At 45.9% G+C, this 11,723-nt stretch overlaps 1 protein-coding gene across 19 annotated transcripts in view; it reads left to right on the forward strand.

The window, feature by feature from the left end:
• The window catches only part of FGGY (FGGY carbohydrate kinase domain containing), a 448,818-nt gene extending 438,027 nt beyond the window's left edge, over positions 1 to 10,791 (forward strand). For 17 of the 19 annotated variants that reach the window (XM_062623156.1, XM_062623150.1, XM_062623145.1 and 14 more), the window contains 2 exons: positions 9,298 to 9,359; positions 10,550 to 10,791. In XM_062623156.1, coding sequence (XP_062479140.1) covers positions 9,298 to 9,359; positions 10,550 to 10,631 — 144 coding nt within the window. In that variant the 3' untranslated portion in view covers positions 10,632 to 10,791. Of the gene's footprint in view, positions 1 to 8,655; positions 8,817 to 9,297; positions 9,360 to 9,817; positions 10,348 to 10,549 lie in introns of all 19 variants that reach the window. The other 2 variants (XR_009965693.1, XR_009965694.1) reach the window with 2 other exon arrangements.
• Positions 10,792 to 11,723: the final 932 nt, after the last annotated feature.

Raw genomic sequence — 11,723 nt, forward strand, 5'->3', positions numbered from 1 at the left:
CCTTTCTGGAACTGTGTGTAGAAAAGGATGCTATCTGCTTGTTTGTGGCAGTCAGAGCAAGGACACCGGATGCCTTTTGACACACACTCTTCTCTGTACTGTGCTTCACACGGAGAAATGGCTACTCAGTCCAGCTTTAACCTCTTAGATGTCTCACTTCTGGGTTTTACTCTCTGCCCACCAGACTTTGGGTATCTATAAAATACCAGTTTTCAGTGATATTTTAATCTTTTGTTGGAGATAGGATGTCTGTAAGGTTACTAGAATGGCTCTCTCCATATTTTAATGCAGTTTTCCTCCTGATTTAACATTTGAACCTTCCACCAGTTTACAGTAGTGAACTTTCTTTAAAGGTCTCTTGGTTTTTATGAGCCCCTGTCCAGGGTAATTTCCCAAATGCAATCCAGGCTGGATAAAATGTAAGCATATTTCTGAGGTGCAGGGTTGGGGTTTTTTTATAGTAAACCACACATCAGATTCACTAGAAAAAAAAATAATCCCAAATCAAAACTCACAGCAGGGATTTACCTCATTAGCCTCAGGTAGACACTGGAGCATGGCAAAGGATATATGTGAAGGATGAGGGAAAAAGGGAAGTCTCCTCAGCCAGTGGTGGAAATAGGGACAGAATAATGAGACAGAGAAGAGTGAAGTGCTGCAAATAGATTCATTTTCTGGATGGAGTAGCCCTAAAGCAAAGTGCAGGCAGAAGTTGCTGTTATAACAGGATCCCAGCTAGATACCCCCCAAAATGCTTAAACCCCCCGAGTGGGGAAATGAACAGAGAGACGTGTGCAGATTAATTAGATCTGAAAAATGTTTTGACAGCAGAAGTGAACATATGGAAAGAATTGAGAGAACCCAATCCCGGTCCCCATGTGTAAATGATGCCTTGGCCATAGCTCATAAAGCAAATACAGATGCAAAAAGGAAAAAAAAGGGGGGGGAAAAAGCCCCTTTCCTATCCCCTTCCCCCAATTAACCCCCCAATCCATTGCCAGATGGCAAATAAAAGTTTGAGCTCAATGGCTAAACGCAAGGAAAGCTCTATGTTCATTCATGCATGTTCAGCAGGAACGTGGAAAGAGATCAGCTGAATAACTCTGAGTTTTGCACCTTTAAGGAAGTGGTGCAGTTCAGCTAAATATTGTGTCAAGTACACAGCCCAGTGTCAGGATATCCTGTGCGGATGCTTGTTCTACAGCTTCTCTCGCTTACCCTCCCCTGTCCAAATTCTGCTTTCTGTCCACCTCATTTCTTCTGTTGTGCAAGTCAGTGTGGAATCACACACCTGCCCTGCCTGCCCCAAAGGTTTTACCACCTGAAATTGATGGGAGAAGCATTAGGACAGGTACTGTAAGCAGAAGGTAAGAAGGGAGCAAGAGAAGCACAATAACTCAGGTTATGCAGAGGAGCAGTGCTCCCAGGCTTAGTTTATCCATCACCAGCAGCAGTGAGTAGGAAGAGTGCTGATTTAGCTCAAAGTAATGTAGTGCCCTGCATCACATCTGCTCTCTTGCCTCCCAGGTGAGCTTGCTTGCCATTAAATAGAGCTGCCTGTCAGTGTAACATTTGCAAGCCTGAAGAGTGGGTTAAAATCCTTAGAAGTGTTCAGGGCCAGGTTGGACGGGGCTTGGAGCAACCTGGTCTATCAGATGTCCCTGCCTGTGGCAGGGGGTTGGAAGTAGATGAGCTTTAAGGTCCTTTTCAGCCCAAACCAGTCTGTGATTCTATGATTTTCATGTGGTTTATATGGACAAACCTCAGTCTATTGTCACAGTGATGCTGTGCCTGGTTAGCAGATTTATTCCACCTCAGAAGGGGGTGAGGGAAATGTACTGTTGCTGTTAGTTGGTGGGTAGTCAGGGTGCTTCTCTTTTGGCAAGGAAGCTGCCAGCTGGGCAGATCACTGTGCTATTGTGATTGTATCTTATCAGTGTCTGTGCTGGCCATGGTAAAGCTATCTCAGTTCTTCACACACGGACACTGTGAAGTGGACACATGAATAAGCCATAAAAGCTCTTATGAGGGCAAGTGCTGCTAAACTGTGCCCCAGCTCTGGTGCAGACTGCTTAGGTGTTGCCCATCGACTGTTGATTCATGGCACCCAGTCCCAGCAATCTGTGAAACTGAAACAGGAGCTGAACACTTGGGCTCTTTCCATTGCCCAGGTAAACTGAAACCCCTGCTAAGCTGTCAAGTTTGCATCCAAGCAGCTTTGGGCACTGCGAGGTGCCAGCAATGGAACCCTCACAAAGCAAACTGCTTAATTATTTGATAGTAAAAGGCAACTCAGGGGAGTGCGGAGTCAAATCAACAACAAACCAACCTATATTTAGTGGCAGTGTGGCTGGACCTTAGACCCAAACATATTTTCCAGCTGATAGATGATGTGGCAATCATAGCTGACCCTCATCCCAGTCTAAATTTGGTCTGCGGAATAAGTAATGAGTATCATGGCTGGGGCGACACACCACCCTTCACAGCAGCTGCATTGCCACTGCTGCTCCTCTTATGGCTTTGTCTGTCTGGCTGAAGCACAAGCTCTGTGTGCCACTGAGCTACGGCCTGTCTGACACTCAGTCTAGTCACTGAAGCAGAGTAAAAGAAGTTGCTTGGAGGTAGAAGTAGTACTGTGGCCTTATCTGCACTTGTCACTGCTGTTACATTTGTTCCTGTCTCTGACACTAAGGAGTGAAGACCATGCTCCTGTTGTACAGGACAGGTCAAGCAATACATACTTCGATGAGGTGTGAAGGGCTGTGCAGGACTGAGAGCTCTGTGTACCATCCACAATACAAAACTAGGGACAAACATGGAGTTTGCAACCTCTGTGTACGAGCCAAACCAACCAGGGGAAAACAGTGGGTACAGCCTATTTCAAAGAGAGGTAACTGACAATTAGAAGAGGAAACTGTGTGTCCCAGGTCACTCAGGGAATCTGTTGCAACCTTTCTGGATCCTGAATCAGTGCTTGAACCAGAAAACTACCTTGTCTCAGTACTAAGGATCCATCCAGTTGGCCTCTGTCATCTGAAGCTGCATGGTTTAGGGCAGAGTTTGAGCAGCCTGCTCTAGTGGAAGGTGTCCGTGCCATGGCAGCGGTTGGAGCTGGATGAGCTTTAAGGTCCCTTCCAACCCAAACCATTGTAGGGTTCTAAGCCACCAGCCTGATACCCATAGCAGTCTTCAACAAACAAATGCATAAAATATTCCTCCAAGATGAATCAGTGCTGTTCTTGTACATAGGGATAGCAAGATTCAGAAGGCCAGTGACTCTTCCTGAAAGACTTATTTGAACTCAAGTCCTGAGCTGGTGTCCTGCTCACTGAACCTCCATCCTTTAGTCCTCTTCTCCCTCCTTCTCTGCAGTCTCACTTACAGACGCAGACAGTCAGAAACACACTCTCTGAGGTTTGATACAAACACAGAAATCCATGTTGAAACAGAGCAAAAGGAAAATACAAGCTTGTGTGAAGTTTTCCACCTTTTCACTAAGCGAATGAAAGCCAAATTTTCACACTTTGGTCTTAGGTGTGAAATTTTTGCTCAGCTCTAATATTTATCCATAATGTGTTTTAAAACTTGGCTCACTCCATTCAGAATACCACAGAGAATTGAGTTACAGATTTGGGGCTTTGTGCGTGCTGCCAAGATCTGCCCCTATAACTCAAACAAATTTAAGGGGGGGAAAGAAACCACTAGAAAAATATGGTATATGGTCCATCACATGCTTTCTTCATGCAGTCATATACCACTAAGAAGTAATGTGCTGCTAGGGCTGTGTTACATAAATATGTTCATGTCACTCCTGTAAGCACAGATAAGGTGAATTTTGCATTTCCAGGCTATTGAGTAAGCAAAAACATAAGAAAATAGCAGCCTTGCTTACAGTTCTTAGAAAAGTTTAAAAGTATTTCTGGAGCATCAGCATTTCAAGGAGTTTGTTTATTTCCCTCAAATCCAAATACATCTCTGACTGGACTTCTTAAAATGATGTGGGTTAGCTTCCGTTAGGCTCAGCTTCTGTGTGTGTGGAATAGAGATGAGTGACAGAGAGGTTCTTCACTGTTGAAGAACAGAGAAATTATTACATGTAACGTTATTTATGGTATTTGCTATGAGGACTTGGAAGTGTGAAGAAAGCCATGTTCATTTAAAGGTACTTCCACCTGCTGAGGTCTGCAAATCAGAACCAGTCTGGTGGGGAAGAATGTTCCCACATTTCAGTCTGTTGTGAATGGGGCAGCTTTTACATAGTTTTCTTCTGATGCTGGATCTGTGACAGCAGAGCTATATAAACCACTAGAGAGTCAACACTGGCCTGAATGGGAACCTGGGTAGTGTTTTCTGGGTAATGAAGGTGAAATTTGTGTTTCAGAGCTCTGTGTCATTCAGATATTGAGACTGGCCTTGCACACATACACTCGTGTCATTCTCAGGAACATGTGAAGAAGCACATTTGCTGGTATGGATTTCTTACCATGTTTGGCCATAAGAATGGCAGCATTTGATCATGTGGCTTATATTGGCACAAGAAAACTCACTATAATTTCCTCTTTTTGCATAAGTAGTAAAATGAGGTGAATTAACAACTTCAGATGAGGAAAAAGAGTAAAGCCAAGCATCTCATTCCAGCTTGTTCCGAGATTCCTGAATTAGTTGTAAGTTACAATCCAAACTGGTTTACAGCAGAGCTGTTTTTCATCCTTCCCATCATTCATAGGCCATTCATTCTTGGTGCAGTGGCTGTCACTGAACAAGCTATAAACCAGTGGTGTTGACTGAGAAAACTTACTTCATTTGCACTGGAGTCTTCCTCTCGGTTTTCTTATTGACCAAGGATCCTTCCTCCAAGTAGCCATTGCTGTCACTGGAGCATGATGTACTCCCACAGTTTGGTGAGCTTTCCTGGGTGTTTTTGTATGTGCAGGCCAAATGCTTTCAGCCACTGGAATTGTACAGTAAAATTTGAGATGATATATGGTTGTTTTCACCATTAGTAACTCTGTTAGGTAAAAGTCCAAACATTTCGGGGGATTATCAAAATGACTGTGTGGGGAGAAAACAGCTGGGAAATTGCATTTATGCTCAAATGCCTCATCCATTTAACTTCATATACAATTTTAGAAGTACCTAAATAAAGCAAAAGCCCAAATTCTTAAGGGAATTGATGTTCCCAGCTCATTCATTTCAATGGGATTTTGTTACTTGACTTCCTTAGCCAAGGCTGACATCCCTAAATCTGATTTCTTATTTGATGTGTGCTTTTAAGGGCCTACATCCCATTAATTTTCAGTAATAATCAGCCACAGAAGTCCTGGAGTCACTACTGAAAAGCAGATTTAGGACTCTTCACGAGTGGGCTCATCTTCCTTGGCTCCCTCTGTAGTCCAAGGGAGATGGGCTTCTGTTGTGGGATGAGCAGGATTGTGCTAGTCCTCTGAGACAGATCTTATAGGAGCCCATTGGGTAGGGAATTGGAGAAGACTGGTCTCCCAGTCTAAAGGGAACCCTTGTAAGCACTTTCTGAGGGCTCCTGGTGCCGGGCTGACATGCTTCCCTGGTGCCTCCTGGCATGAAAGAACAACTTGCTGCACAGTGGCTGCCACACAGTGTTAAAAACCCTTTCCATAATTAAAGTGAGAATGGTTGAAATGTCCAGCTTTCACATGCTGTGTTAAAGGAGGATCTTCTTAGGAGATAGGTTTTTCTCCGAGTTCCAGATAGGGTTTCCTCTGGGAGATCTACTGTCTTTGAAGCTGCCCTGGTGTCTTAAACGTATCCCCTGCCTCAGATCATACTGAAGAGTAGAATTCAGGCACCAGCACCAAGTGAACTGGAATGGCTACTCACCTCCCCAGCTGGGTCGCCTTTCCAGCAGCAATCCTGGTGGGCCCTGGAGAATTTGGTTCCCTGGGCCTGGGTTCCTTGTCCTGGTCAGGGTAACCCCATTTGACTGACTCTCTCCATGGTAAGCGGAGTGTTTACTGGCTTGTATCTGTCTCAGCTTTGACACTCTAACAAAAGGTTAGAAATCATGAATGCATCCCTTTATTTCTGCTCCACAGTGCCTCTCTTTTCTTCTGTGTAAACCCTTCACTTGCCTCTTGCCCAGCCTTTAGAAACGATGATCAAATGCGAACTTTCAGGGTTTATTTATAGCCGTAGCCTTTATGGAAAGAGAGAAAAGAAATGATTAAAAAGCAATTTTACAAAATATTTTGTTTTAAGAGAGAATTCATTGTGTTTAAGTCACTGTATTCATTGTACAGTCTAGACTGGCAAACAAAAAAGATGATAGAGCGTCATTCAAATTAAGACTGTGAAATTCTTGGGGACTGGAATTATGGATTTGGATGTCAACCCTCAAACAAACTGTTTCTGAACAGCAGTATTATCACTTTGCTATATTTAAGGCTTTGTTGGAGAGAGAACAGCGCACAAGGTTGATCTGATTCAGTTCTGCGATTCTAATGTTCCTTTGTTTCCCATTTCATTATAAATTCATATTTTCAATGTTCTGTTCCTCTTTGTCCTCAGAAAATTGTTGAAAAGACTCTCCTCCGGGAGTAAAGTTTTTGTTCAAACTAACAATGACCAAACTGACTTTAAACAACACAAAAACAGACAGCTGAAAGGCAAATTAAGAGAGGGAATTCATTTAGGGCATTTGGAGCAACCTAGAATGAGTGAGTTGTTGAAAATTGCTGGCTGGGTATTTTCTTCACATGTTATTTTGCGTTGGCATGGTGGTTGCTGTGAGACCTTAATGCTCTGGATCTGGATCCTCAAAGTATGTATTTTCAAGTGGATTTAAAGATACAAGCAAGTTTTTAGCTGATAAACTGGAAAGATTGCTTTGGCATCTGCTTCCTTAGCAAAAGGTGGATAGATGGGTAGGCCAGCAGAAGATTAGCAGCAGCCAGGCCTGGTTTCCTAGTGTGGATGAGGCCTTGAGGGAGCAGTTTTCCTTTAGGGACCTCTCTACCTTTCCTGCTCCTGGTCCCATGGGAGCAGTATTAGCTGCCCAGCAGGGAAATAGGATCTCTGTGCCAGAGGTTTTGGGTTTGGGGAGATCTCACAGGGAGCATAGGAGGCTTTCATCAACCTTGTGGAGACCTGGCTTCACCCTTTGAACACCACTGCTGCAAAGCACTAGGTCTGAAAGCTGGTGTGTCACATGTGCCGTGTGTGGTGTTGGGCACCAGCAAGGTGGTTGGAGAGGTGGAGAGCAAGGGGATGTGCAGGAAGGAGCCTGAGCCAGGGTTGGGGCTGCAGCGGTTGGCGGGATGGCAGAACTGAGCCAGGCTGCCCTCACACCTTCCACATCTGGTGGCCTCGGCACTGGGGTGTGTTCTCTCTCAAACCAGCCTGAGGAGACCTGGAGTTAGATGAGTAACAGGATAAAAATAAAACCCGTCTGAAGATAGGTTTATCTCAAAAGGCTGGCTGATCTCCCAAAGAGGCAGTAATGTGTTTTTCAGCACTGGAAGTGGTGAGAGGCCCCACAGTAAAGCAGAACATGAGTGTGTAGAGCACTTGCGGCAGAAGCAGAACATGTCCTGAGAATGGTGCTGTTTGTATCCTGTCCTCTTAGTGATGCCCAAACAGAGCAGCAGCAGCCAGTCCTGCACGTGCATGGAGGAGTGAGTGGCAAAGTCTGTTCCTCCCTTTCATGTTTCTTTGCACATGTGGGAAAAAGTGGATCTGTCTGAGACTTTTTAGATGTCTTAGTTTCATTTTCATGCAGTATCTCCAGGGCAATTGAAAAGGGGACATAAAGCAGAGAACAGAAAGCAAAGTGACTCTTTCCATTAGTGAGAGGGCTTCAAGGGGCTCTGCCATAAGCCTTCTTTAAGAGGCAACGCTACCTGGAAAAGCAGTATTGATTGCAACAGAAGGAATTGTCTTTGAGTTGGGGTTTTTCTGGGTATTCATTCATTTTTTTTGGGTAGCCTCTAAATCCAGCTGGCCTTGTAAGGGATAAGTAAAAGATGGGCTATTGTAAGCAGGAACAATGCTTGAGCTAGTGTCCCCTGTTAAAGAACAGGGAATAAAATGCCCATTACACTTACTGGGAAAGATATCAACCTTTCCATGCCAGTACTTTAATCTGGCTGGTGTGCAGAGTCTCAGTGCCAGCAGGCTCACATGCCCCAGAGAAAAGAACACCCTATCTCGCTGGAAGTGTTATTTCAAGGGTGTTTCTCAGGGAATCAAAGTACAAGCAACTTCTGCACATACAAAAGAGTATGGGCATAGGAGTGCAGAGAAATGCTCCCTGCTGTTTTACCGGAAGCCCTGGCAGAGTAAAACCCTGACTGCACCGTCACTGGCAGTGCTTTTTGCTTTGGTGGAGCCATGATTTCATCCAGAATTAACCCCTGAAGTTGACAAATATAGAAAGTAGGTGTTCCACATGTAAAGTTGGTTAGGTGGCTTCCAGCAGCAGCGCAGGCTGACTGATGTCCAGGTTCATTCCAATATGCTCTGTGCTGTGCTTTGGGCAGGAACATGGAAATAGATTTAGGGTGCTGCGTAGAAATGACATAGACTGAGATTTACTCAGACACTGGTTGTTGAATCCTGATCTTTTATGTTCAGCCCTGTTCCATCTGAAAGCTATTGCTTTAATGCTTCTTTTCATTCCAGTGGGATTGCTCAGGAGAATGCACAGAAATTCAGAATCTCACAGAGATAATTCCATCCTCTCCCTTCCACATGTGACTCTATCCCAGAGACTCCTTCTGCAAGGAATTCTGCTGCATCCCTTTGTCTGACTTGGCTTTGGCCAAAAGCAGAGTAGGATCAAAGTCAGTCTCCTACACCTTTTATACTGGAATGTGAGGGTAGCTGTGGGCTCCATAACAGAGCTTTGCAAGTCAGTTTTAGCCTCTGGAGCACATTTAAGCCTCTCTGGCTGCAGGGAATTGATACTTCATGAATATGATCAAGGGATCTCATGTACAGTATCATTTTATTTGAGAAATCTCCCCTCCGGGGATGCGTTGTCAAACATTTCCTTTGGTTTGTGTAAATAACAAAAGATAAGTCTGTTCTGCATCGGACTCCCAGTAAGAAAGAGAAACAGATTTTGGTTTACTGAGGGGTCTGCAGTACTTTGTTCTCATGACTACTATATAATGGGATTGAACATATTTTATGCCATCTGGCCTGTTCAGCCGAAACAAAATACATCAGTAATGTTCCGATTGGTTTTGAAACATCTTGTTCTTGTCAAAAAGTATTTTAAATCAAACCAGGCTTTACCACTTTGTGTTTGTCTTTTACTAGGAGGCCATGGCGAAAATGGGGAAAGTTGGGAGAGTTGTGCAGCCCAACCATGAGCATAAAAGGTAATCCTGACTTTTGTGGGGTCCTCTGTGAGGATTTATGGCGTGTGAAGTTAAGGCCTGTCTCTTTATAGCCCTGACTGAATGCAGTAGTAGTTATCACCCCCATTTTTGAAGGATTACCATGGAATCAGACTGGTTTGGGTTGGAAAAGACCTTAAAGCTCATCCAATTCCAACCCCTGCCACGGGCAGGGACACCTTCCACTAGAGCAGCTTGCTCCAAGCTCCTGTGTCCAACCTGGCCTTGAGCACTGCCAGGGATGGGGCAGCCACAGCTTCTCTGGGCACCCTGTGCCAGCACCTCAGCATCCTCACAGGGAAGAACTTCTGCCTAATGTCTCATTTCAATCTCCTCTGTCAGTTTAAACCCATTCCCCCTTGTCCTGTCCCCCTATGCCCTTGGGAAAAGTCCTGCTCCAGATTCGTTATAGCCCCACAGATTACCACGCTTGCCCCCAGGTGAAGGCTGTGATTTGCTGTCAGTGGGCTCTGAGCTGCCCTAAGTCTCTGCCCGCGACGGCTTTCCTGAGCAAGTGAGCTCCAACCCGCAGCTGCAGGGATGCGAGGAGCTGTGCCGGGGCCGCGGGAGCTTTGAGCGGCTGAGACTGCGGGCCCCGCGGCACTTGGAGCTTCGCGCATCTTCACCCCTGCCCCGCCGAGGGGCTGCAGAAGCCCTGGAGTACTGGGGTCCCGGTGCCCGGTGTCCGGGGCGCTGCGGGGCCGCTCCGCCCGCTGCTGCTCCCGGCGGCGGCGCACGGCGGGGCGCGGGCACCCCCTGGCGGCGGCGGGCGGCGCCGGGGAGCGGACTCCGACAGCAATGGGTGCTCCGGCAAGCGGGGACCGGGGGCTGAAGGATGCGGGCCGCGAGTCCCGGGGCTCTCCGGGCGGTGTAAACGGGCAGGAGAGCAGCGAGGTCGCACTGTGCCCATGCTCCCACAGCGAAGGGCTCTGGAGGTAAAAAGCGCCTGGAAATCAAAGCCTGCTGTGGGGTGAATGAAAGGTGTAATTATAACTCGCAGTCACCCGTTTGGGTGGGAGCTGCGCTTTGGGAGGACACTGATCCCAGTAAAAGTTGTAATTTTGAAAGAGTCAAAGCTGCTTTGATGCTACGCAATGGATGTAAATATGTATAATACAGGGGTTTTAAAACTTAAAACCTTGGGCTCTGTTGAAATTAACTTTCTGATACAGATTTTACGACAAGAAATATGAAGTATTTTTGAGACTGGTGGAACATCAGAGAGAGTATCGGTCCATCATGAACAGCTTCTGATCTGGAGTCATGTAACCTGGGAACAGCAGGCAGAGCGAATCTCCAGCTATTTGTGATGAGGGTAATGTCTTCTCACTGTACCGTCCATGGCAAAAATACACCTTTATCATTTAAAGTGTACATTTTAACTTGGAATGAGAAATAAAATGCACTCACTGGCCATGAAGCACTGGGTGTTTTCTGTCAATAACCTCTGCACTTCAGGACAAGGAATGTTCATTTGCCCCAGTCAGAGGAGACCAGATAACCAGCTGCGGGTACGCCGGTGCTGTATTCAGACTGGCCACAAGCAGGAACAGCACAAGGAACACCATAACTGATTTGGATGGACTCAAATCGCTGCCCTTTGCCATGTTTTTCAGAGGTAACTACACCTGGCACCACACATGGTCCTTTTAATTTCACTGTCTGCTCCAGCTACGACCTGACCACGAATTCCATTGGAAAGTTCTGTTTGGTTTTGTAATTTTGACTCTGATTATAGTACTTCTTTGGCGGCTGATATTTGAGAATCACTTTTGCAGCTGTGCAGTCTTGTTCTCTCTGGGTTTTTTTTCAGTTTCCTGCTCTCTTTTTTTCTGTCTCCATTCTCACAGCACAGTCCTTTTGCTGTCAGTACTTGGTGCCATTTTGTCTTTTGCAAGTCCCTCACCCTTTGCATGCAGTGTCGCTGTGCTGATGTCAAACGGCCCATTGCTGACACTGAAAGATGAGGTTAAGCAGACACAGTTGCTGAAAGTATGTTCCCAATGCAGGTGCATTCCTGCCATCGTGCCAGCTGCCTCGCAGGAGTCAGCCATGAAACAGCCCAGCTCTCCTTGTCCATCCTCAACACATTGCTCCAGCCAGACCCAGTCACCAGCTCTGAGCTGGACACAGAAAGTACAGGGAATGCAAAGGGAGAAAGGGGTTTCCTTCTTCTGATTTGCAATTGTCAATGCTCAGACACCTTCCTGGCTGCCTGCTAGCCAAATCCAGTCAACAAAAAGGCTTTTACTTGTTCCCAGGTGGTTTTGAAGGTGGCCCTGCATAGTTAACTGTGCTGTGGAAGGAGAGAGTCTGGATACTCTAGTTGTATACAGCAAAAATGTT

The sequence above is a fragment of the Pezoporus occidentalis genome, unplaced genomic scaffold (assembly GCF_034315485.1).
Source record: "Pezoporus occidentalis ecotype Australia unplaced genomic scaffold, CSIRO_AGI_Poc_V1 ctg25, whole genome shotgun sequence".
In the NCBI taxonomy this organism is placed as follows: domain Eukaryota; kingdom Metazoa; phylum Chordata; class Aves; order Psittaciformes; family Psittacidae; genus Pezoporus; species Pezoporus occidentalis.